Source organism: Neomonachus schauinslandi, chromosome 4 (assembly GCF_002201575.2).
Source record: "Neomonachus schauinslandi chromosome 4, ASM220157v2, whole genome shotgun sequence".
Taxonomy (NCBI): Eukaryota; Metazoa; Chordata; class Mammalia; order Carnivora; family Phocidae; genus Neomonachus; species Neomonachus schauinslandi.
In genome coordinates this window covers 6,639,666-6,665,912 of record NC_058406.1, presented here as the reverse complement: position 1 = coordinate 6,665,912, position 26,247 = coordinate 6,639,666, and the positions used below count along the sequence as shown (strand labels likewise).

The following is a 26,247-nucleotide window of genomic DNA, read 5'->3' as shown; positions in this document are numbered from 1 at the left end:
GACTCGGCGCGCTCCCGCCGCGCAGCCAATCGGGGCTCGGGGCGAGCCCGGGAGGCGGGGCGCCGGCGGAAGCGGTGGCACCGGGCCGCGCGCGCCCCCCCGCGGCGGGAGGTGGGAGGCGGCGAGGCGCCCGCCCCCCCGCCGCCCGCCGCCTCCTGCGAAGTCCGCCAACCTTAGCGCCTCGGGGCACAGACTGTAAGTAGTCTTTTCTCCCTCTAGTCCGGTCTGCCCAATGCTGGCCAAGACCAGCCTGCGCGCGAATAGCTGTTTTGCTGCAAGTTGCAGCTTTTTAAGCCACTCCATTAAACAAAGTAATAGTTAATGGAGACAGGAACGTCCATCCACAGGGGCGAGGTTGAACGAATCACGGGACAGCTCTACCTCGGAACTTCGGAACGTAAGGTGGGAGCTATGAGTATTGGCCTGGAGGGAGGATACTGTTCAAAAAAAAAGGTGGGGGGGGGACATGCACACTGATTTTGGGAATAACGAAGCTTGAATAAAGACACTCCTAGAAGGTGTGTATGCTTGTAGGAAGTCGAGGACTGTTAGCGTTGAGCTGCAAAGTTACCCCAGGGGTCTGGATTTAGAGAAGATTCACTTTATGCCAGTTTCAGTATTATTGGCTTGAGCTAAATTACTTTCATAACTAAACAAAACAAAAAACCCAGCTGGTTGTAAATATTCGTATTCAGTTATACAATACATGTCTCAGTGTCCACACTCTTCCAGCATTTCTGAGGTCAACATTGGAGTTCTTCCTGTGGTGGACAGTGTTGGTGTGGGGTCATTTAGCAGCAAATGTTACCGTTGTTTCCTGTTGCCAATTAATCTGTCCTGCACCCTAGTCACCTGCATTTCTAGGAGCTGCAGAGAGGGCAGGGAGCAGGGCACAGGACCCAGGGGCTGGAGAGAGAGGCTGCTGCTGTTTCTTCCATGTGGGTCAGAGCCAAGGCCTTGCTTTGACGGTGTTGCTGCTCTCACCACAAATGCACAAAGAGCAGTGAAACCTCCTTTATAATGTGTTGCACTGTATTTAAGTACCATTTTCCTTCCAAGTTAGATTCAGAGACTGCACGATGTCCCACTCACAGGGTGGCCAACAGTGTCCTGGGGGTTACACTAGTGTGATCTCACCTTCATCAGTGGTAGTGCCTGTGGGCTCGTGATCCTTGAGTGAATGGAATGGTTTGCTGGACCTTGGCTTCGGTCAGACCATTCCACAGGCTCAGATGCCCCTTTTAGCTTATATTCATCTACCCAACACGCACTACAAACCCACTACTGGCCATTTTACAACTTACCATCTCTCAGACCTCAAACAAGTCATTAAACCTCTGAGCCTCTCTTATTTGTAAAATGTGGATTATGGTAATACCTGCCTCACGAGGTGGTGTCAGAAATAATTTCCATGAGAAAATACAGAACATCTTACACAGTGTTTGGTACTTCAAGTCTTATATGTATGGCTACTTAAAAATAATGAAATCCCAATGACTGAGCTTGTGCGCAAGAGAGAAATAAATCATGGGATCTCCCCATGGACAGCTCAAACAGCGACAATTCCCATTTTAAATCTGACAAGCCACTTTATGGTTTCCTGCTTTTCTTCCTACTTCTGGTGCTCACCTTTTTCATTTCAATGTTCTGGTGCAGAAGCAATCAGAGAACTAAATGATCCTAGGTCAGCATCAAATTTATTAATTCAAGGATGTAGAAATGAAAATTATTTTCAAATAATTCTCATACCCAATTAGCAAATATTAAGCAACCTAATTTTTAAACCTTCAAATCTTGAGGAAAAATTCAGGTTTTAATATGAATACTAAAATAGGAAGATGCTGCTAAATGCCACTATCAAACAGTTAAACCGAGCTCCTGGAATAGAAATCTCTTGACTGCTATGCGGTTTACAAGCACTGATGCTTGACTAAAGTGATTTATTTGGACTTCCACACAGTTGCTACAGTTCAAGCAAATTCTACCAGTGAGCTCAAGCAAACCAACTAACCTCCTTCATGCCTAAAGATGAGCAAAGTTAAACTCCATTTAAATACAATTTGAAAATATCCTATTCTCATCCCCAGTGCATCTGCAACTGAATCTGAAACTATAGCATCAGTTATTAGAATCCAGTATCTTTCTAGATATTCAGACTGAAAACTAATCTCAATGGACAATAAGCAAATTCCAGTGGAAGAGCTAATGGAAGGCCGTCCGTCTTACCTGCCTTCTGCATTATCTTTGTCCCTTATTAAATTTCCTTTAAAAATGGGGAGTGATGGGGTGTGGTTAAAATTCTGGTCATTTGTAGGCTTTTTTTTTTTTTTTTAAACATTGAACTAGGGTATTTAAACACACCTCCTGTGAGAATAAAAGTGAACTCTCTGAGAGGTGGGCAATCAACCCTGTGTCACCTCCCTCTCCCCAGTGCTAGGGACCCAAGAACAGGGTTAAAGACCTGACAGGAAAAGTCTATTACTCACCCTACTCCACATTCACAGCTGACACTTATATAAGGTACCTGGGCTTGACCAGACTTAAACTTCTGGAAATAGGTCCAGGAGTAAGACAATCGGTGAATAGTTCATTAAAATTCCTGCCTTTGGTTCAAACTGGGGATAAAGGATAACTTTAGAAAGATGTTTACAGTTTAAAATATTTAGTATCAGAAAGTTGTACTTATTTTTTTTTAACTCAGCAGACTGAAGGCTTAAATTATCAATCTGCGTGAGACTTGGAAATGTACAGATAAAAAAAATGGCTGGGAAGTAAGTCTGTCCCGGTCCACCCAGTGCCACCAAAATGTGACACATCTTACCTGTTCAGCGGTGTAGTGTCACATGAGACAATAAGTTGTATTTTGATTCTGCAGGTTTTCTCTGCATTTCTAGGGTCATGTTTCACTAAAGTACTTAGGAATAAGTTTACAGCACAGTGAACATAAAAGAGGACACAAACCAAATTGATACTTAAATTAAGTAGCATGATTTAATTTAGCTGCTGCTTAATCCTGAATCCTCTTAAGTTAAAAAAACAAAAGTTATAATTAACTATTAACGTTAATGAATTTAAACCTTCCAGAAAACATGAATCCAAAAGGAAATGTCCAACGGGTGATACAGGCCACATATTTTATGGCCTTTCCTGTTTCAGTCTCAAACATTCTAAACATCAATGGAAAAAAAATTTTCTCTAGAGTTTTTCAATTTTATTCTTCTAGGGCACAATTTTCTGGCCCATTACTGGGTACGGTCTTCTAACAGGTACACAATTAACTCATAGGTAGACAACACAATGGCAGTATTTGGTATCTGCCGGATGAGCTGGGCAAAGAGTCCTCTATAGAAGGCAAGGTAACCTTCTTCCCGGAAGACCAGCCGAGCGGTCTGGACAAAAGACTTGTACTTGGTGCCTTCCTCCCGGAGCCGTGTCCTTATGACTTCTGCAGACAGAAACACATACTTTATGCTACAAACAAACTGCATCACCAAGTGATACAATGAGAAAATTCAAAGCACACAGCTCTGTAACCGTCAATGTACATCTCTGGCTATTTGCCATCGGAGTTCTACTTGGACAGCAAAGTCGCTTAGGGACAATGAAAAGTTGCAATCTTTTTAGAACATTTTCTAACTCTGGGAAATGGTCAATTAGGGACATTACATATACAGACGAAAGTACAAAGTAACTTCTAAGGGACTGTAAAAGCTTACTTTGAATGGGACTTCATTTTAAGATAGTTTGTGGTTTTCTACTCCCAATTAAGCAAACGCTGTAATTTCACTGAAGGTGTAATTTGTATTAAGCACGGCAAATCATCAACAAGATTTTCTTTTCATGTACTTGCCAACTGCCTCTCCCACTAAAACCCTTCACCACTCTCTCCAGCTCAAAAGCTGCCTCCTACGTTTTCAAACCTTTGCACACCTGGCCCTCCCTGACGCAGCCACCCCCAGCCTGACACCTGTCACTGCCTGGCATGCTCCCATCTTCCCCACCCCACAGAAGGCAGCCCAACCTCTTTTCCCTGAGCCCTGGGGAGCCGCTTAGTGTCCCAGCATGTGACAGGGGCTCAATTACCTGCTTTGGAGCTGACCACGTACATTCATCATAGCTGACAGCACAGCGGGCTTTTGGAAACAAAACCCGTTTTGCATGGTACAATAAACTAAGCTATTCTTTTTTAAAGTAGGTCAGTGGATGGGGCGCCTGGCTGGCTCAGTTGGTTAAGCGTCTGCCTTCGGCTCAGGTCATGATCCCAGGGTCCTGGGATCGAGCCCCACATCGGGCTCCTTGCTCGGCAGGAAGCCTGCTTCTCCCTCTCCCACTCTCCCCTGCTTGTGTTCCCTCTCTCGCTGTCTCTCTCTCTGTCAAATAAATAAATAAGATCTTTAAAAAAAATAAAAAATAAAAAAAGTAGGTCAGTGGAACATTAGGTCTCTAATTCCTTAAAAAATAGACTTAGCAAAGTAGCCTCACTCAGCACTCCATTCAAAGTGGAAGCTGAGAGATTTTTTTTTTTTCTGGTTGGCACTCACACCATTTTTTTAAATCGAGGAATTTTAAAGATTTTTTTATTTATTTATTTATTTGAGAGAGAGAGAGAGAGAGCACATGAGAGGGGGGAGGGTCAGAGGGAGAAGCAGACTCCCTGCTGAGCAGGGAGCCCGATGCGGGACGCGATCCTGGGACTCCAGGATCATGACCTGAGCCGAAGGCAGTTGCTTAACCAACTGAGCCACCCAGGCACCCTTAAATCGAGGAATTTTAAATAAAATCCAGATTTCTGGCTTCTCTGAAAACACCTGAAGTTCTACAACAGAGGGCCCACGTTCTGCACAATACGTTTTGGCCACTAGTAGCTGGAGCTGAGCCGAGCCGAGCCGAGCGCCTGCCGCTCCCATAACCTACAGACGGTAGAAGCCAGTGAACTGTACTCCGTCACCTCCGGGCCTGCAGACACTGGCGCTGCACTGGGAGCTGCAGAGGTCTACATACACGGACCGTGACACGAACCGCACAGCTGCTTTACTGTTCTGGAAGAAAAAGCAAAACATACCGTGCGGATAAGCGATGCAGGAAGCACATCCCTTAGAAATCGCAGCAGCTGCCATAAGTCCAAAAAAACTCGGGGAACTCTTCTCAGTCCCGTTTGTAGAAGAGGCTAATGGAGCTTCTTTCAGATACTTCTTCAAACTTTCATAAATAGCAAAACAGATGATAGTTTCTGAAATTCCAGCATACGAGGCCGTTAATCCCCTGTAGAAGCCACGGATGCCTTCTGTCTGGTAAACATAGCGAGCACACTGGACTGTGTTCATCTGCTTAGAGCCTCTCACTCTGTGTAAAGATCAATGAAGAGCTGTTAAAGTCCACACTCAGGAGGAGCTGGGCTCCTGTATCAAGCTGCAAAAAATAAGCGTTGAGTATAAAGAGAAATTATATGGCAGGTGAAATATGTCTTCCGTGTCCTGTGTTCAGCTGAGCCCAGGCCCACCAGATGGGGCACCTGATAAGCCACAGAAAGTATGTGCATCTGTACCAAGAGTCATGAAAACATGTCCATAGCCTCTGACCTAACTTTAGAAAAGAGCCGGACGGAGGAAGACGTTCATCACAGAGGAAAATATAACTGCGATATAATCCAAACAGTCAGAATATCTAAAAATAGGAATAGATAACTAAACTATGATACGCACACTAGGTTAACATAGTTGAGAAGGCAGTCAACTATGTGGAAGTGCTTGCGTGGAAAGCAGGACGCAATTATACAGTGAGTATAATTACAATCATGGCACAAACGTGCTTTCAGAAAATGCCGAAGGAAAAGCCTCACCAACATTCCGCCTGGGCAGTGAGCGTGAGGTTGCTTACGCTAGTGAGCTTTCTTAACTCTAGTCTGCAGATGGTGTGTTTTGATTCCGTTATTTCTAAATTTATGGAATGATAAACATCAAATAAACTACGTAAGAACTAATAAAAGGCTTCAGGCTCACTGCTCCTGGCTCGTGATGGCAAGTATCCTAAACTGCCTGATGCAGAGGGAACCCCAGGGCCTGACAGCGTATCCACTGGTCTGCACCACAGAGTCCTCCCCCGGCGCTGAAGCCCAGCGCGCCCCTTGCTCCAACCAGTCACAATGGGCTCTCCCCTTCTTCCTTGTGTCTTTCCGAGGCTTCCACACCCTAGCTGGAGCGACCTTTCTAATACAGATCTGACCACACCACTGCCCTGCTTAAAAGCCTCTAATGTAGAGTTTCTCAATCTGGGCACTACTGACACTTTCCACCAGATGATTCTCTGCTGTGGAAGCTGTCCTTGCATTGTAGGATGTTGAGCAATACCCCAGCCTTTACCCACCAGATGCCAGAAGCATCCCACCTAAGTTGTGACAACTGGAAATGTCTCCAGACATTGCCAAATGTCCCCTAGGGGGCAGAGTGTTCCCCACTTCCACCCCAAACCACGGCTCTAATGGCCCCCCACAGCCCTCAAATTAGAGCCCAAAGCCAAACTCCAAGACCCTCCCAGGGCTTTGAAGGATATGCCCCCTACCCCATGCATTTCTGCAGCCTTGGCTTTCTATGATCCCCCCCTCCTCCAGCGTGCACGCGCACACCACACACACATACACACACACACACACACCCAGAGCACACTCCAACCACACTGCCCTTCCTTCGGGTCCCCAGAAACGAGTGTTTCTTGTCTCTAGATTTTCCGCATACCCTGTTCTTGGCCTGAAGCACGTGCAGTGCCAGGGCCCCCTCCCCATTATTTTTCAGACGGTAGAGGGTGGACATCACTGCCGCGGGAGGCCCTCCTGTGCCCACCCTGCCTGGATGGCATGAGGGACCTCTGGGGTCCTTAGCATTTCTGGCCCCTATTTCATCAGCCTACAATTCTCTTTATTTTCTGTAAAGCTGTGAGCTTCTGGAAGGCAGGGCCTATGGCTTAACCCCCTTTTCCCCAGTGACTAGTACACAGCAAGCTTGCAACAAATCTGCATTGTTGCAGGACTGGTTAACAGAGCCCACCCAAACGAAGCTTTTTAAAATGTCCTGAGCATGGGGGTGCCCGGAGAGCTTGGTCGGTTAAGCGTCCGATTCTTGATTTGGGCTCAGGTCATGATCTCAGGGTCCTGGGACTCAGCCCTGAGTCAGGCTCCGTGCTTAGCGGGGAGTCTGCCTGAGGATTCTCTCTCCCTCTGCCCCTCCCCCCACTCAGGCACTCTTTCTCTCTCTAAAACAAACAAATAAATCTTAGGAAAAAAAAAAAAATACAATGTCCTGAGCATGGACATTGCATGGAGCATGGAGATTTAAAAGAGTGCACGTCCAGTCTCCTAGGTGACTTGTGCACGTACCTGCTGCTAAGCAGGAATGATACCAGGACTGTGTGGGGCACACCTGGAATGGGGAGTGATTACCAAAGGTTTCCAGGAGAGGATGCTGGTCAGAAGCCTGAAGGACAAGCAAGTGTTCTTGAGCGACAAGAGGGGGAGAGGGATTCCTGGTGAGGGACAGCACACTCGGGGAGATGGAAGCCTAAGAGCACATGACAGTTTTAGAAAATTGCAAAGGACCTTGAATGTTAAGCCCAGGAGTTAGGATTTGACCGTAAGAGTAAGCAAGATTCACTGAAGGATTATCAGCTAGCAATCTGTCCAAAATGATGAGATCTGATGCATTCTAGAAGGTTCTTTCACACAGAATGGATTGGGGAAACATGTAATCTGAGACCCATTCAGAGGTTTTCGTGGTCATTAGAGGGATAAAACAAAGTAAGGCAGACCCCTAGTTAAACGTCCAGGGGGGTATTCTTGCTGCTTCTCTCTTTTCTTTACAGGTTGCTTAGAATTAGGCTGGACTAGCTGAAAGCTTCCAGTGCCCACACGTATTTCCAGGCCACACGGTTACACAAGGGTTCTTAGAATTCGATGAGAGTGTCCCTTATCACTATCACGTCTTTGAAATTATGGTGGTTACTGGGCCACCATTTGATCTTGTTATTTACGGTATTAAAGAAGTATATTACTATATTGCATTTAAAAAAAAACTTTGATAATTATACTTCAACAATTGGTTTCCATTGCTTTCAAAAATATTACTCTGAAAAGCAACTGCAGAGGCTTCCCAGACTGCCAAAGGGATCCACAGCATGAAAATGTTAAGAACCAGGCGCCTGGGTGGCTCAGTTGGTTAAGCGACTGCCTTCGGCTCAGGTCATGATCCTGGAGTCCTGGGATCGAGTCCCACATCGGGCTCCCTGCTCAGCAGGGAGTCTGCTTCTCCCCCTGACCCTCCCCACTCTCATGCTCTATCTCATTCTCTCTCTCAAATAAATAAATAAAATCTTTAAAAAAAAAAAAAAAAGAACCACGGGCCAGAGTTTCAGGGCAGAAATCCAGTAAATCTGAGGGCCTTGGAGATTAAAATGACCCTTTGCCATTCTACCCTTACCGGCTTCTTCCCACTTAAAAGAGGCCATCTGGAGGAGCCCACAGCGCTCCAGTTGAGAGTGGGGTCGGCCAAGAGCGGAGACCCACCAACTATCTGAGAGAAGTCAGGAGCAGATCAGGGACCATAAGCTTCCAACCTCCCCCGAGTGGTAACTTCTGTTGGCTCTCATATCCCCACAACGGCTGGCAGCACACATATCAAAACAAAAGGAGTTTCTACATATAGCTTATATTCAGGAAAAAACAAGGATGGGGATGCCTAAGGGCTCTGTACACCTCATTTCACAACTGGAGTTGGAAGGAAAAAGAAAATCTCCACGAATATTTAGGAAGGAACAATTAATAACTTACTTCCGTTCTAGCTGCATCCGGGTTTTAACCATCCATATAGGATTCATTAAGGTATTTGTGACAAAAGCTGGAAGAAAAAAAAAGAAACAGAAAACATCATCACTGAACACAGTCCATGCTTATTAAAGCTATTTCATATGATAAACTTTGAGATCAGGATTTAAATGGCTTAATAGTAAAAATGGATAGTAGGAAGCAGTTATATTTCCAGACTGCAGATGGAAGGTACAGTCCCCTAAAATGTAACATCTATTGATATCTTGGACCTAAAAGAAATCTCTCAATTTTCTAGAGCCCTGTCTAGTTTTTCCAACCTGTAGATGGTGCTGTTGATATTTCTGTAAATGCAATTCCTATGATAAATATGTAAACTATTCTAAAACTCAATTTATAAGCTTCAGGTCCAGAAATAATTTGTTTTAAAAAGCTGGTGATCTAATCCAAAAGGTTACCTTATATCAAACTTAAAATAGAAGCCACTAAATCTCCATTTACCTGAATCTGAACATACACATTTTAGTATCTCACTAATCATATCAGGAAATTGGAAGTTTTAAAGACCGATCTGCTTATAGGAACCATTTTTCAAGTCTTCCTCATCTTAATGTTGCTCATTGTTCCAGACCAACCAGAAAGAGCAGTACCGTGGCATCAGCCTGACACATGGTGAGCTCTGAACACCTCGTCCCCTCCACAGTCCTAAGCAGATTAATTAGGACCCAGAGAGTGGTTTAGAGAACTCCCTCCAGGTCTCCTTTATTTGGCAACCTTTCCTCTAAGTTAATTTTGCAAAAGTCACAAAACCGATCAACAGCTTAGGGCTTATGGCTCACTTACTACCACCCTCATCAGTGAGGGTTGACCCGTTCATTCTGCCACTCTGCATTTCCTCCTCGGAGCTCTGTATTTGGCAGAAACTCCTTTCTTGTGTGAAGCAGCTATCTTCTACTTGGGGTCTAGTAATTATGACTTATAACTACTCAGATAGGTTACTAGAACTTTTATTTGGAGTGACAGAGGCAGACAAAACCTTACAGGCTGGCAGGAGGCAGAAACATTTCACAGAATGCCTGTTTAAGTTCTCTAGAATACTCTTCTATTTACACCAGCCATAAAATGATACCTAAAAAGACATAGCCTTCTCTCAGCAATCTACAAGTCCGTGGTTCTTTGCCAAGTATTTCCTGAGGAACAAATCCTGTTACGCATTTTCTATAGTGAGTGGAATGACTCCCATATTACCTGATCTGGTACCAGCCCTCCTAAAAGATCTCCTCCACAGCCCCAAGCCCTCATCACAGAACCCAGCTGTGGGCAGAAATGCCAGCTATCCAAAGGGTATGCTGGACACCATGGAGAGTCACACACAAAAAAGCTCCACCTTTAAAAATAACTTAATGAGGGTGCCTGGGTGGCTCAGTCGTTAGGCGTCTGCCTTCGGCTCAGGTCATGATCCCAGGGTCCTGGGATCGAGTCCCACATCGGGCTCCCTCCTCGAGGGGAAGCCTGCTTCTCCCTCTCCCACTCCCGCTGCTTGTGTTCCTGCTCTCGCTATCTCTGTCTCTGTCAAGTAAATAAATAAAATCTTTAAAAAAAAATAATAACTTAATGAAACAAAGACATGAAAACGCATTAATATTCCTTTAAAAGAGACATAACACTCACCAGTAGTATACATGAGCACAGGTAAATTTTGAGGGAGAGTAGAAGTCTTAGTTATCAAAGAAAATGGAACCAGGTTACAAACTATTCTCATACATTCCTGTTTTATTAGTTCTAACATAAAGTGTTAGAAAAATGTTTTTAGATGCAAAAGAAGCAGAGAGCTAATTTCTAATTCCTGGAAAAAGCTGTTTGGCACAACACATGCTTTAGGGAAGTGGGAAACTTATCTCCACTCACTAGAGTAACATACCTGCAGAGCCAGCTGAGAAAATATGCACAATATTACTGTTAGGCACAAAAATGCCATTGAACTGCTCTTTGGCTTTGGAGTAACACGCAAAGTACACAGCCCTGTTTGAAGAAAGAAAGAACGCTACAGACATTCGCATGGCACTATGTACGTCCCTCCGCAACCTCTGAAAAATTTAGGAAAATATGAGAAAGAAGGTTAACATGTAACCAAAAGCTTGACCTCATCTGTAAAACCAAAAGCTGCTGCAGGCCCCTGCAGAAAGCTCCTGCTTGTCCCTCCAGAAAGTATTCAGTGATGGTAGAAGTGTCCAAAATAATTGAGGAAGAGGAGATTTTGGTACTATATAAAATCTATTTATATTCTTCATTTTGGATGTCAATTCTTTAAGCACCAAAATCTATATTGAAACTTCTAAAATTTGTAATACTTCTAAAATATACCACACTTGTCCTGCCTTACACCACAATGAGTATGTCAAATATAATTTGACTTTTTTGATGACTCAGGGTCACGTAGGGAACAATCATCACGAGCATATTTTCGTGTAGAGCTTCCGCCACTGAATACGCCCCTGCCTCCCCCAACCCTGCAGCTCCTGTAGGTGGAGGCTAGGCGCCCTCCCATCCCCATCCCCAGCTCTGGTCTGGTCTTTGCTTTCCCTCTTTTGACTTCTTTCTTACTGGGGCTGGGGAGTAGGGGCTGGTTGGTATTTTCCCTGCTCCTTCACCAGCAATGCCAGGGAAAATGCTTCTTTATTTTGGCTGGCCAATGCATCAATCATAGAATTTATTTTTCAACTTAGGCTCTGGACTACTTATCATTATTGTGTTTATGTAACAGTATTCTGTTTTTTTTCTAGGTCCCAACTGTTCTAAATGGGTGTGGCAGCCAGGAAGCTACATCAGATTAACACCTGTTACCAAATGAGCACTGTCCATGAGGAGATACAACTCAATTTTATTTACTATACATATGCAGTACGTCTACCATCTATTATAATGCATACCCCATATAATCTCACAGACTAGTGCTTTTATTTTTAAATAGATGATACACATATGCTACAAAATTCTAAAGGAACAAAAGGATTTACTAAGAATCTGAATTTTTACAATATTCTCAGGTGATTTGTGTATAAATCACCTCAGAGCACAAATCTGCAAGAATTCTAGGAAGCTTTTAGTCTTTACCTCATAGAAAACGTTTTCATTTTTGTTAGAAAGATTAATTCTCTTTAAAGTCTATCCGAGTATTACATAAAGTAATATAAAAGTATTCTACCCTGCCACCCAGCGCCCCTCCCAGGAGGCAATTTCTAGAAGCAATTTCTTATCTACTTTTCAGAGATATGCTACACACACACTCACCTGTTCACTTTTCTCAAACACGCTTTAAAGAGATACAGAAATAAGGGTGTTTTAAATAAAGTAAAGGCTAGAAGCCTTTAAAATTGCTTCAGATCAGTGCTACCAAGTGCATATGAATCACCTGGGGATCTTGCTAGAAGGCGGTGTAGGTCTGGGGTATGGCCTGAGAGTGTGCAGGTCTAACAAGCCCCAGGTGATGCCAATATTGCTAGCCACGTACCATACAGGAAGTAGCAGATACTTGTTTAGAAGATTCCAGGTGATGAGAAGATTTTCACTGAAGAATAAAATAACTAGAGTCTCTCTCTCTCTCACATACACACACACACACACACACACACCACAAGATACACTAGCAGTTGTCACTACTCTGTATGTCAGCTGCAACTAGGCAAATCCCATACAGAAAAAGAAACTGGCCATCTAGCAGGACTGCACTTCAGTAAGAAAGGAGTATTATATGTAGTGAGCCAGCTGGACGTTTAATGCTTACCTTGATGGCGCAACTCCAACCAAATTTGGACCCAAGCCTCTAAAAAGTGACTTTGGTCCCTCCTTCTCCAAGATTGACCTGAATAATAAGAGAAGATCTTTAAAATCCTTAGGCAGGGCCTATGCAACAGTGAGGCGTCAGCCTTCACATCAGCTCTGTGAATACAGAACAGAATGTTTACAAGACCCCAGACTCTTATCTGGTTATATTACAATACAGCATCAGAAGGCTGAAGAACACTGCTTTCATTACTGTAGTGAAAAAGCAGGCTTCAGAAGCATCAGTTTGACCTCTTTTCAAGAAGCCTTTTCCCTGGTTCATGAAGGACCAAGATGTTCAGGGTTTGTACTACACACTGAAATCTTAGTGAGGTAGGATGAGCATCTGGCAAAGCAGCTGCTCCAGGGAATCATGTCTTATTTCTTTGGATCGTATTTCTTTTGGGTTTACTCCTGCTTTCTAATAATCCTATCTTCAGATCTTTACTTACTGTAGAAGGGCCCCAATCAGGGATCTACAGAATAGAAAAACCAAATTATTTTCAAGGGCTGGATGAATGTTTTTTAAAGTTAAAGCACAGTATCTCAAGCTCCAAAAGAACACTTTTTCTTTTTAATTTTTAAAATCATGGTAACATGGGGCGCCTGGGTGGCTCAGTTGTTAGGCGTCTGCCTTCGGCTCAGGTCATGATCTCAGGGTCCTGGGATCGAGCCCCATATAGGGCTCCCTGCTCGGTGGGAGGCCTGCTTCTCCCTCTCTCACTCCCCCTGCTTGTGTTCCCTCTCTTGCTGTGTCTATCAAATAAATAAAATCTTTTTTTAAAAAAATCATGGTAACATATACATAAAAACTTACCATTTTAAAGTGTACAGTTCAGTGGCATTAAGTATTTCCATAATGTTGTACAACCATTACGATCCATCTCCAAAACTTTTTCATCTCCTTGAATTACAATCCATACCTGTGTTAAATACTAACTCCCTATTAACCTCCCCCCCCCCCAGCCCTTGGTAACCACCATTTTGCTTTCTGTCTCTGAATTAGACTACTTTAGGGACCTCATAGGAGTGCAATTGTTCAGTATTCGTCCTTTTGTGGCTGGCTTCTTTTATTCAGCACAGTGACATTAATGTTCATCTATGTTGCAGAATGTGCCAAAATTTCCTTCTTTCTTTAAGGCTGAATAATACTCCATTGTATATGGGCCACATGTTGTTTATCCATTTATCTGTTGATAGATACTCGAATTGCTTCCACTTTTGGCTATCATGATTAATGCTGCTGTGAACATGAGTGTCCAAGTATCTGTTCACGTCCCTCGTTTAAACTCTTAGGGGTACATGCTCAGAAGTGGAATTGCTGGATCATATGGTAATTTCTATGTTCAATTTTTTGAGAATCTGCCATGCTGTCCTATCACAGCAGCTGTTCCATTTTATATTCCTACCAACAATACACAAGGGTTCCAATTTTGCCACACCCCTGCCAATGTGCTTTAAAAAAAAAAAAAGTGTTAATATGTTTTCTCATTGAAAGTGACTAAGGGGCAGCATCTGGATGGCTCAGTCAGTTAAGTATCTGCCTTCAGCTCGGGTCATGATCCGGGAGTCCTGGGATCAAGCCCCGCATCAGGGTCTGTGCTCAGTGGAGAGTCTGCTTCTCCCTTTGCCTCTGCTGCTCCTGCTCCCCCTGCTTGTGTGTGCTCTCTCTCTGTCAAATAAATAAATAAAATCTTAAAAAAAAAAAAAAGTGACTAAGGAAAGGACTGTGTAGAACATTTTTTTTTTTTTTGACAGAGACACAGCGAGAGAGGGAACACAAGCAGGGGGAGTGGGAGAGGCAGAAGCAGGCTTCCCGCCGAGCAGGGAGCCCGATGTGGGGCTCGAACCCAGGACCCTGGGATCATGACCTGAGCCGAAGGCAGATGCCCAACGACTGAGCCACGCAGGCGCCCCTGTGTAGAACATTCTTTAGAGGCATTTTCCCGCTCCAACGTAATGATTCTTCAAGTTGGTTAAATTTATTCTTTTCAATGGCTCAATTTTCATGGTATCCAAGAGAATTTACATTACACTGAGGTCCCCTCTGATTTCATTTCCTTCTCTTACTGCAGATTTTTCTGCACTTGGTAATTAGTACCTCCAATCTGACAGCATTCTAAGTTTATCTAGCTCACTAATAATTGTACTGTTGTCAAAAGAGTTTATATAATGCTTTACTTTCATTAGGACACTGAAGGTAAAATAAAACGGTGTCTTCCACTTTATGGAAAAGCTATTGGTAAAGTGAATCCTGCCAATTTTATTTCTACCACCTTCCACTTTTCCCATAGAGAAAGTTTCTAGAAACAAAGCTGAAATTTTTGGTGCAGAAGAGGTTAAGTTGATGTTTTGGTCCCTAGCGTGCTGGATAATGTTCAACTTTTATCCATTCATAGTTTTCTTTCCTGTTCTTTCCTTTTTTCAGGTCAATGTAATTTTTCATGGTCTAGAGTCCCTGAATGTACAAACTAAAAAATGTGAATCTTAGCTTCTCTTCCTCAAATTTTTGATGTTTATAAAATATTTCAATTGCCTGAAAATGAAAGAATACTTGTACCTGTAAGAGCTGTCCTCAAAAATGGCAGGCTAGCAATAATCTAGATAAGAAAAAAGAAATAAAAGGTATCTAAATTGGAAACGAAAAAGCAAAACTATCATTTTTTTTTTAAGTAGGCTCCATGTCCAGGATTGAGCCCAACATGGGGCTTTTGAACTCATGACCCTGAGATCAAGACCTGAGCTGAGATCAAGAGTCGGACACTTAAGTGACTCAGCCACCCGGGTGCCCCAGCAAAACTATCTTTATTCACACAGACAACACAATCTTACACCTAGAAATACTAAGGCGTACACTAAACAATTACTATAACTAATAAAGTTCAGCAAGGTTGCAGGATATGAGATCAATATACAAAAATTAATTGTATTTCTATACAGTAGCAATGAACAATCTGAATACAAAAGTAAAAACTGATTCCATTTACAACAGCATCAAGGAGAAGAACATCCCTAACCACAGAGAGATGGAGTAGATCAGTGGTTGCCAGGGTGGGGGAGGGGAACTGGGACTGACTACTGATGGGTGCATGTTTCCTTCGGGGTGACGAAAATGGTCTAGAATTCGATAGTGGTTGTGGTTACATAACTCTGTGACTACACTAAAGCCCACTGAATTGTGCACTTCACAAGGATAAATTTTATGGTATGTGAGTAATAACTCAATAAAGCTATTCTTTCAAAAAGTAATGAACTGGACCCTAGTTCCATCTAAATAATTATTTCAAAATATTAGGGGGACAATAGTCTTTTTCTTTTCTCTCTCTCTCTAAACAATAGTCTTATTTTCTAATCATAGAATGTTTTCCTTACTGGCAGTTATCAACCCAGGCCCTTTTAAGTGATCCCATGACACACTCCTGTTTGTGTAGCCCAGCCTAAACCCTCTGGCCAGCCCTGAGCATCACATGAAGGGCCTCTGTCTGAGATACTACACAATTAGAGGGCACAGCTGCCGTAAGTAGTACCTTTCTTTTTTTTTTTTCATGGCATCTGGGGAATGTAAAAGCAAGGCATTTAAAATGAGACCGAGCCATGCAATGTAACATTACTGATACACAAAAACAAGGATGACCTTCAAGAAACATTAGATTAAGTGAAAGAAGCCAGACATAAAAGGCCATATGTTGTTTCATGTTATTTATATGAAATGTCCAGAGGAGACAAATCCAGAGACAGAAAGTAAATTAGTGCTTGGTTGCCTAGGCTGGGGGTGGGCGATGGCGAGTGACTGCAAATGGGTGAGAGGTTTTCTTTTAGTAGGGATAAAAATGTTCTAAAATCAAATTAGTAGTGTTGGCCACACAAAACTCTGTGCACATACTAAAAACAGTTGAATGGTATTCTTTAAATGGGTAAATTGTATGGTATGTGAATTACATCTTAATGTTAAACAAACCAAAAAACTTGGGGCACCTGGGTGGCTCAGTCGTTAAGCATCTGCCTTCGGCTCAGGTCATGATCCCAGAGTCCTGGGATCGAGTCCCGCATCGGGCTCCCTGCTCAGCAGGAAGCCTGCTTCTCCCTCTCCCACTCCCCCTGCTTGTGTTCCCTCTCTGTCAAATAAAATCTTTTAAAAAAACAAACCAAAACAAACCAAAAAACAACCAGCAAGGAGAAAAGAAAGGCTCCTTGAAAAACGTCTAATACCAGAGTGGGGGGCACCTGGGTGGTTCAGTTGGTTGAGTGTCTGCCTTTGGCTCAGGTCATGGTCCCTGAGTCCTGGGATCGAGCCCTACATCAACCTCCCTGCTCAGGGGGAAGTCTGCTTCTCCCTCTGTCCCTTCCCTTGTTCATGCTCTCTCTCAAATAAATAAAAGGAATGAATATGGACTGTAGATTAGTTAGAAAGCAGTATATAAATACTGAATTTCTTGAATTTGAAAACCATACCTTGGCTTTAAGAGAATACCCTTGTTCTTAGGAAATAAATGCTGAAGAACTGAGGGTAAAGGGGCATAATGTGTGTAACCTATTTTCCAATGGTTCAGAAACTATATGTATGTATACAGAGCAAAAAAGAAAAACAAAAAACAAAAAACAAATGGGCCAATGTTACAAATTGGTGATTAGAGGTAAAGAATATAACCAAGTAATCTGTACCATTTCTGTAACTATTCTGTTTGAAATTATTTCAAAGTAAAAAGTTCTTAAAAAAAAAAACAAAACAAGGTATAGGTCATAGATTATAAAAATATTAGGGGCGTCTGGGTGGCTCAGTCGTTAAGTGTTTGCCTTCGGCTCAGGTCATGATCCCAGGGTCCTGGGATCAAGCCCCGCATTGGGCTCCCTCCTCAGTGGGAAGCCTGCTTCTCCCTCTCCCACTCCCCTGTTTGTGTTCCCTATCTAGCTGTCTCTCTCTGTCAAATAAATAAAATCTTAAAAAAAAAAAATATTAAACTCATGACGACAGCCCACAAAGTCACAGAAGCAATGGGTGGGGTAAAGACAATTCTTGGGTTTCTGTAAACCTAACACGCCAAATGAAGTTCCTGCACTTTGAGTGAACTTTCATACTGGCTCAAACAAGCCACTCAGCTCTTACTAGAGGCATGAGAATTTAGTGTTTTCAACTGTAAATACTTTACTTTTACTCAAAACAGGACTGTGCTTTCAAAAAGCCAAGCTCTCTGAACAAAAACTTCTCTCCAGTAACACCTTGAAGTGATTTACAACTTCTAAGAGTATGTAAACGATTTCAAATGGTCAGTATATTCAAATATTTTTAAAGTTTAGATTCTGTCTGTGGTCCCATTAACGTACAGGGTGCAGAGCCAGGCCCAGAAGGCAGTTAAACACAATTAAGGGACTCTGGCTCTAGGAAGCCTGAAGCCTCTCATCTATAATGCAGTAGGGAACTCATGTCCTCAAGTGACTCAGGCCTTTTCAGAACTGCAGAAAGACAGTCTCCATAGCTACGCATATTAACAGTGGGCAAAAAGTCAAATTTGTTACATAATTCAAACTGCTAACCTATCTGGATGTTTACAAAACTCTTCTGGAACAATCAAGTTCCTACTATAGGTACTCTTTGACTTCATAATAAAGCATGTTAGGATCCAGACTAATTTTCCCACAGTCATTTCAACTTTGATTTAGAAAAGAAATGCAAAAGGAAATTAGGGTCTTGTTTGGAGCATTTCATTCTCTTCACTAGCTTTAATCACAATACGAACACTACAGACTAATCCAAGACAAAGATCTCATCTGAACATAAAGGTTTTTACAAGATAGAGACTAGCTCACTAATATATTACTTTTCAGATTAAAAAAGTACTTGAAAAAACAAAAATAAGATACCTGAGTACTTTACAGAATAGGAGCTCTGACAGAAAGAAAAGAAAAAGAAAAAGATTAATGCTTAAGATTTTTTAAAGCAGACACCAGAGATAAACTGATATATTAATAATCTCTATGGCAAATCTAACAGCGAGAGCCTAAATATGCTAGCATCTTGCCTTTTTTCTTTTTAAGTAACTATACTCAAAATGTAAAGGTTACTGGTGCTCCGGTGGAGGATATTTTTTTTTTCCCTAATACGTTACCCTAACATGAGACACATGCAAACACTGATTTGCATTTTGAAAAATAAGCTTCCTGTAAAGAAATTCTGTTGCGTGGTAAGTCTTTTAAAGTCGTTCTGCCTGAAAGAGTAAGACTAGATATAAGCTGCTTAGTTTTAAGTGAATAACCATTTTATTCACTTGGGTTTTTGGTAACCCAATGTCTTCTAAAACTGAACAGACAACCTTGATGGGCTTGTGGTATAGAGGAAAAGCCTAACTCTTGTCCTCCTTTTATCATTTACCAGATGAAAAGCCCTCTCTGTAGACCCCCATCACTGCCCTTAGCTCAGCCATGTTAATGGAAGAAGGAGAGAGCTATCTAATAATCTACGTGCAGGAGGAGGGCTGCTTCAACCAGGGTGGTGGTAGAGAGAAAAGTAGTCACTGGCTATTACAGCACCCTGAAAGCACGCTTCCCATGCTGGCGCACTCTCTTTATGTAAGTGCTGAGTAACATGCTGCTTTTAGAAGATTTTATTTATTTATTTGACAGAGAGAGACACAGCGTGAGAGGGAACACAAGCTCGATCCCAGGACCCTGGGACCATGACCTGAGCCGAAGGCAGACGCTCAAAGACTGAGCCGCCCAGGTGCCCCAACATGCTGCTTCTAGAACATAACAGGGAAAGACACATATCTCCCCTGCAGAGCAAGTGCACTTTCTTCAGATGAGCATTATGTAATAGGATATTCCCCTTTTTCTGCCTTGGCCACCAAGAAACTCAGTTATAAATCTTATGTTTAAAAAGCGCAGAGGGGGGTGCCTGGGTGGCTCAGTTGTTAAGCGCCTGCCTTCAGCTCAGGTCATGATCCCAGGGTCCTGGGATCGAGCCCCGCATCGGGCTCCCTGCTCGGCGGGAAGCCTGCTTCTCCCTCTCCCACTCCCCCTGTTTATGTCCCTTCTCTTGTTCTCTCTGTCAAATAAATAAATAAAATATTAAAAAACATAAAAAATAAAAAAAAAAGCGCAGAGGGCGCCTGGGTGGCTCAGTTGGTTAAGCGACTGCCTTCGGCTCAGGTCATGATCCCAGAGTCCTGGGATCAAGTCCCACATCGGGCTCCCTGCTCAGGGGGGAGCCTGCTTCTCCCTCTGACCCTCTCCCCTCTCATGCTGTTTCTCTCTCTCAAATAATTAAATAAAAATCTTTTAAAAAAAGGATGAAAGAAAAATAAAATCAATAAAAAGCGCAGAAAATGGGGCGCCTGGGCGGCTCAGTCAGTTGGGCGTCTGCCTTCGGCTCAGGTCATGATCTCAGGGTTCTGGGATCGAGTCCCACATCAGGCTCCCTGCTCAGCGGAGAGCCTGCTTCTCCCTCTCCCTCTGCTGCTCCCCCTGCTTGTGCTCTCTCGTGCTCTCTGTCAAATAAATATTTAAGAAAAAAAAAGCGCAGAAAGTACATATTATGATAGCAGCTAATATTTATTATTTACATGGTGCAGTGTGCATGCTGAACCCTTTATATTCAATATCTTACGACATGCCCCAATTCATTCATTCATTCTACTGGTACTGAATGCTTATTACTACATGACAGGCAGCATTCTATGTGCGTGGGGACACCTCAGGGACAAAGATAAATCAAAGTCCCTGTGTTTAAGGAACCTCCATTCTGGTGGGGGAAGAGAGGAAACAATATAAATATGTAAACTACACTGTACCTTGGATGGAGGGTAAGTGCTGGAGGTAAAAATAGAGCAGGAAGAAGGGATGGGGCGTGAGGGGAGGGCTTAGTTCTAAATAGCATGGTCACTGCAAGGCCTTCCTGCAAAGGTAACAACTGGAAGTCAGCCAGGCAGATGGCGTCCTAGAACAAAGGCCCTTCCTCAGCAAATGTTGTACTGTTCCCAGGTGCAAAGGCTGAGAAGGAACAGAAAGGAGGCCAGTGTAGCTGGATATGGGAAGGGAAACATAAGGAGGTAAAGTCGGAAAAGTCAGGGAGGGGTGGCAGCCATGGAGAGCCTATTGAGTGGCAAGCACAACTCTGGCATCTCCCTGGCGGGAGAGGGCAGCCCCTGGAGGGATGTGAGCAGAAGATTTTCTGTTGAGGAGTGGGCACTCGAGACAGGACGTCAGTCTAGCAACACAGGTGAGATGTGGCAGCTGCCATCATGGCAGCAGCAGAGAAAGGAGGCAGAAAGGAGGGCAGAGGGGTCAGGTTCTGTACAGATTTTTTTTTTTTTTTTAAAGATTTTATTTATTCATTTGAGACACAGAGAGAGAGAGAGCATGAGCAGGGGGAGAGGCAGAGGGAGAGGGAGAAGCAGACTTCCCGCTGAGCAGGGAGCCTGATGTGGGGCTCGATCCCAAGACCCTGGGATCATGACCTGAGCTGAAGGCAGACGCTTAACCATCTGAGCCACCCAGACGCCCTCTGTACAGATTCTGAAGGCAGAGTTGGGAGATTTTCCCGTGGGGTTGAGAGAAATAAGAACTCGGGAGGACTCTGGGGCTTCAGATCTGGAGTGGAAAGGATGGAGTTGCCTTTAACAGACACGGAGAAGACTTTGGGAGCGGCAGGTTTGGGGAAGTTTCGTTTTCCACAAGTTACACTTTGGATGCCCAGTAGACATCCAAGCTGAGATGTCCAACAGGCAGCTGGACTAACGTGTGAGGCTCAGAGGAGAAACGCTGTCAGCTTACAGGTGGTATTAAAGCCACAAGAATGAAGGCGATCCTAGAAGGGGCGGCTGGAGCCAAGGCAGAGGGTCACCATGGGAGCCCTGGGGCCCTCCAACATCAAGAGGCTGTCATGGAGACTCAGCAAAGAAGCAGAAGCAGCAGCTGGCGCGGTGGGAATGTGGTCCTGTCAGGCGCTGAGCCAGAACCACTGCTGTTTCCACATGAAAGAAGCAGCAGCAGAGGTTCGTGTTGGGGGGGGGGGGCGGTTGTTGTTGTCTACTCTTAGCTGCTTCAAATCTTTCTTAGAAATCTATTTTAGAGGCGCCTGGGTGGCTCAGTTGCTTAAGCGTCTGCCTTCGGCTCAGGTCATGATCCTGGCATCCCAGGATCGAGTCCTGCATCGGGCTCCCTGCTCAGCGGGGAGTCTGCTTCTCCCTCTGTCCTTCAACCTGCTCTCATGCTCTCTCTCTCTCAAATAAATCAACAAAATCTTTTAAAAAAAAATCTATTTTAAGGTGAATATACATTGAAATGACATTGAACAAGTCACTTAATCTCTAATTTGCATTTTCTCATCTATAAAATAAGGGTCTATAAAATAATTTCACACCGGAGCACTAATCTCAGGGTTCTTGTGAAAAATCAATGAAGCAATACTACAGAAACGTGATCATTTTTTAACTTGAAAGCTAATGAAGATCAGTTGAGAATATTAAAAATGTATATATACATCAAGCTAAGGAAATAAAACTTAACGAAACAGCTCTTGGGTGAAAAATGCCACTTTACAAACACTCTTCTAACAAAATATCATGACAAAAATTTTTCCATTATTCATATATTTTTTTAAAAAAAAGATTTTATTTATTTGAGAGAGAGAGAGAGAAAGAGAGAACACATGAGAGGGGGGAGGGTCAGAGGGAGAAGCAGACCCCCTGCTGAGCAGGGAGCCCGATGTGGGACTCGATTCAGGGACTCCAGGATCATGACCTGAACCGAAGGCAGTCGCTTAACCAACTGAGCCACCCAGGCGCCCATCCATTATTCATATTTTGATGTGAATATAGAAGAAGTGGTTTTGAAAAGTATTCATGTGTCAGGAATGTCTCACAATTGTGTAGCTGTGGCTGCATGAACCAATGACTGCTGTGGGTCCATGGGGACAAAGAACCGTCCTGTGTGTGGTGTGGTGTGGGCACTGTTCCTGTATTTTCCAAGACGGAGAGGCTTTTTGACTTACATTTTAATAAACAATTATCCTCAATGGGGGAAAATATGTACATACACAGAGAGAGAGAGAGAGAGAGAGAGAGATTTACAGGAGATAGAATTACTAGGGATGTAGAACATGCATCCTGAAAAGTTCAACTAGAGAAACATCCCCATTTACCTCTGTCTACCTTACAAGCTTGGCCCTGTTGACACCCACCGTTTCTGGGTAACAGTTCCCAGTTACAGTAAATAGATAAATCTGCTAGTCATGAGTTATTTGGCAAGCACGTAAGAGGAAGTCCTTTTTGGATGTCAGTAAAGTTGGCAAATTACCTGTTTCATTGTGTCCAAAACACTTCGTGTTCCTCAAAAGGGAGGTGTCATCTGAGACACCGCCACTGCCTAAACATGGAAGAAGGCAAACCGGGGGCGGGGGTGGGGGGTGTCTCCACAGTCATGGCTTTTTAACGACGTGGGCTTGTCGCTCTCCCTACTGGGATCAAAGTGTACCTCCACATCTCTGTATTTCTCCTTCCTGGGCCTACCGCCAGGTAGGCTTTCTGCCTTGTGTGTCTCCAAGCCCCTTCTTCACTATTTCACTAAATTGGCTGATCGTCCCGGAGTCTTGGGTTTCCCTCTTCCCCTAGCTGGGTTTCTGATCCTCTCCCTTGGGACCTTGCCCTCCGCAGCTGGTTTGCTGTCCAGTTTTGCTCAGTAAACTCAGATGCACTCTCATACACACATCTGGCATGGAGGCCTGGGTGACTCATTGGTAGACTTTACAAACAAAACGTGCCTAAAAATAAATTAAGCACTTTCCAATTCATTCCACCTTATCTAAAATGTGACTGAATTCTGTCCAAAGTGCTAAGTGATATGGTTATTAAGACAGAACATCTCCATTTTATTGCATTTTTTTCCTAACGTTTCCCAACTAAACATCTACATTGACAAAACAGCAATGTCTTTCTTGAACACACCCTTTTCTGGTGATAAGTTTCAGAGATCTGAGTGTCATGTTTAGCTAAATTCAACTACTATTTATTGAACACCCCTTTTATATATATATATTTTTAGATTTTTTATTTATTTATTTTTAAGATTTTATTTATTTGTCAGAGAAAGAGAGAGCGAGCATGAGCAGGTTGGGGGTGGGGAGCAGAGGTAGAAGGAGAAGCAGGCTCCCCGCGGAGCAGGGAACCAGATGAGGAACTTGATCCCAGGACCCTGGGATCATGACCTGAGCTGAAGGCAGACGCTTAACCGAATGAGCCACCCAGGCGTCCCAAGATTTTTTATTTTTAAGTAATCTCTACACCTGACACGGGGCTTGAATTGAGGACCCTGAGATCAAGAGTGGTGCGCTCCAAATGAGCCAGCCAGATACCCCTGTTGAACACCTCTATTAAAGTAAACGGCCCCAAGCTAAAACGCAGGCATTGCCAATCACTCTTCTGCATTTCTGATTCTGCCTTAAGCCAAATTCAGCCTGTGAATATTCAGCCACTTCATAAGCAAATGAGACATTTTTAATGCAGTAAAAATAACACACTAAGCAGGTAGCCTCAGTATGAAACAAATATTTAAAAAACTATTTCACTAAATATATGTTGCAACTTTTCTCTAAATGTAAAATTATTTCCAAACAGCAAGTAAAAAACATCAGAATATTTTCTCTCTATATAATGCGCAGTCTTTAAATTTTTAATGTCACTCTACCAACCCAGATCTTGCCAGCCCTCAAAAGATTCTGGGCAAGAGCAACATTTTGATGCAACAATTTAAACATGGATTTTTGGTTTACTTTGTTTACTTTGACTGTCGCTGGATGATGATCACACACAGCCCTGCTGCCAAGGGAGGTCAGAGCTCAAAGGTATTAGTATGGAAACCTAACTCTCAAGTTTGGACAGAGACTGCAAACAGAACACCCCATCTGATGGGCTTGACAGACCTTCTGTATTCAGTGAGAGTCGGGGTCCAGCACGGGGACTGAACTTACTTCAGAACCTGGAAGAGCCCAGGTGTCACGGATGTTGGTCTCACCATCCCAGCTCCACTAATGGTCCCCAGATGAACCTGAGGATAATAGACTGTCCGAAGAGCTAATCTTGAAGACTGCAACCGTGTCTTAATGACTTCTAGTGGACAAGTAAAAATAGCACCAACCGTGCCCCCACACCTGTTAAGAGAAGAAATCACAACAGGATCAGAAAAGCTATACTATTCCCTAGACTGATAAAGTATGAAATTTCATTTTTCTCTCTTAAGAAAAAAAGGCACTTGTTTATTTCATAATTAGAACATACTGGGAGGTAAAAAGTATTTGTTGAAGTCTCAGCAGCTAAAGAGAGAACCACTCCTAACATGATGGCGCGCCCTTCAGGGTCTCTATCACTGGCTTTTTAACGTCCCCTCCCCAGCTTACCTGGATGCTGTGCCCATCTCTCTGCGGCCGCATATATAGCTACCATACCATCTGTGATGGCTACACACTAGGCCTCTCTGCCAAGGTCTACCATTTTAACCCATTATTCTGTTAGCCATTTCCAACTCCGCTGCCATGCTGCAGTGAATATATATATATATTTTTTAATATTTTTATTTGTCAGAGAGACAGGCAGAGGGAGAAGCAGGCTCCCTGCTGAGCAGGGAGCTCGATGCGGGACTCATCCCAGGACTCTGGGATCATGACCTGCGCCGAAGGCAGCCGTTTAACCGACTGAGCCACCCAGGTGCCCCTGCAGTGAATATTCTAGACAATGCCTCTTTGCACAGTCAAAAATTATTCAGATAATGCTGCTATTTTGAGAAATCAACATTCACTACAACACAGACTTCTATTAAAATACGATTAATTTGGACTCCTCTGAAAATAAAGCTAAAGCTCCTTTTAATGATGAAGTCCTCAAGCGTCCTTCAGTCTCCCTGATCAGGGTTCTCCTAACCACCCTTTACAATTTGTTCATGTCAAAATATTACCCGAATTAAAAATTTAAATATTTTTCCTCAAGACAACTCACTTATTTATCCTAAAATACCCACTTTCATCTTTTCTTTTTTTTTTCCAAGTAGACTCCAAGCCCAGCATGGAGCCCAACATGGGTCTTGAACTCATGACCCCGAGATCAAGGCCTGAGTTGAGGGGCGCCTGGGTGGCATAGTCGGTTAAGCGTCCGACTCTTGGTTTCCAGCTCGGGTCATGAGATCGAGCCTCACGTCCAGCTCCATGCTCAGTGTGGAGTCTGTTTGAGATTCCATCTCCTGTCCCCCTACCTCCCCGCCCCAGGGGCTCTCACACGTACACGCTCTCTCTCAAATAAATATATCTTTTTTTTTTTAAAGATTTTATTTATTTGACAGAGAGAGACAGCGAGAGCAGGAACACAAGCAGGGGTAGTGGGAGAGGGAGAAGCAGGCTTCCCGTTGAGCAGGGAGCCTGATGTGGGACTCGATCCCAGACCCCGGGATCACGACCCGAGCTGAAGGCAGACGCTTAACGACTGAGCCACCCCGGCCCCCCCCAAAAAAAAAAAACTTAAAAAAAAAAAAAAAAAAAGACCTGAGCTGACATCAAGATCAGATGCTCAACCGACTGAGCCACCCCGGGACCCCACATCTTTTCTAATAATATCCATGAATTGCATGTTTGATGGGCT

General features: G+C 43.5%; 1 protein-coding gene across 1 annotated transcript in view; it reads right to left on the bottom strand.

Annotated features, from left to right (window-relative positions):
- Positions 1-3,199: 3,199 nt before the first annotated feature.
- SLC25A33 (solute carrier family 25 member 33) overlaps positions 3,200-26,247 on the bottom strand; it is a 35,541-nt gene continuing 12,493 nt past the window's right edge. The window contains exons 2-7 of the mRNA XM_021683418.2: positions 24,591-24,770; positions 12,594-12,671; positions 10,731-10,831; positions 8,816-8,882; positions 5,063-5,343; positions 3,200-3,445 (exon numbers count right to left, since the gene is read on the bottom strand). Of these exons, the coding sequence (XP_021539093.1) occupies positions 3,243-3,445; positions 5,063-5,343; positions 8,816-8,882; positions 10,731-10,831; positions 12,594-12,671; positions 24,591-24,770 (910 nt within the window). The 3' untranslated portion in view covers positions 3,200-3,242. The remainder of the gene's footprint in view (positions 3,446-5,062; positions 5,344-8,815; positions 8,883-10,730; positions 10,832-12,593; positions 12,672-24,590; positions 24,771-26,247) is intronic.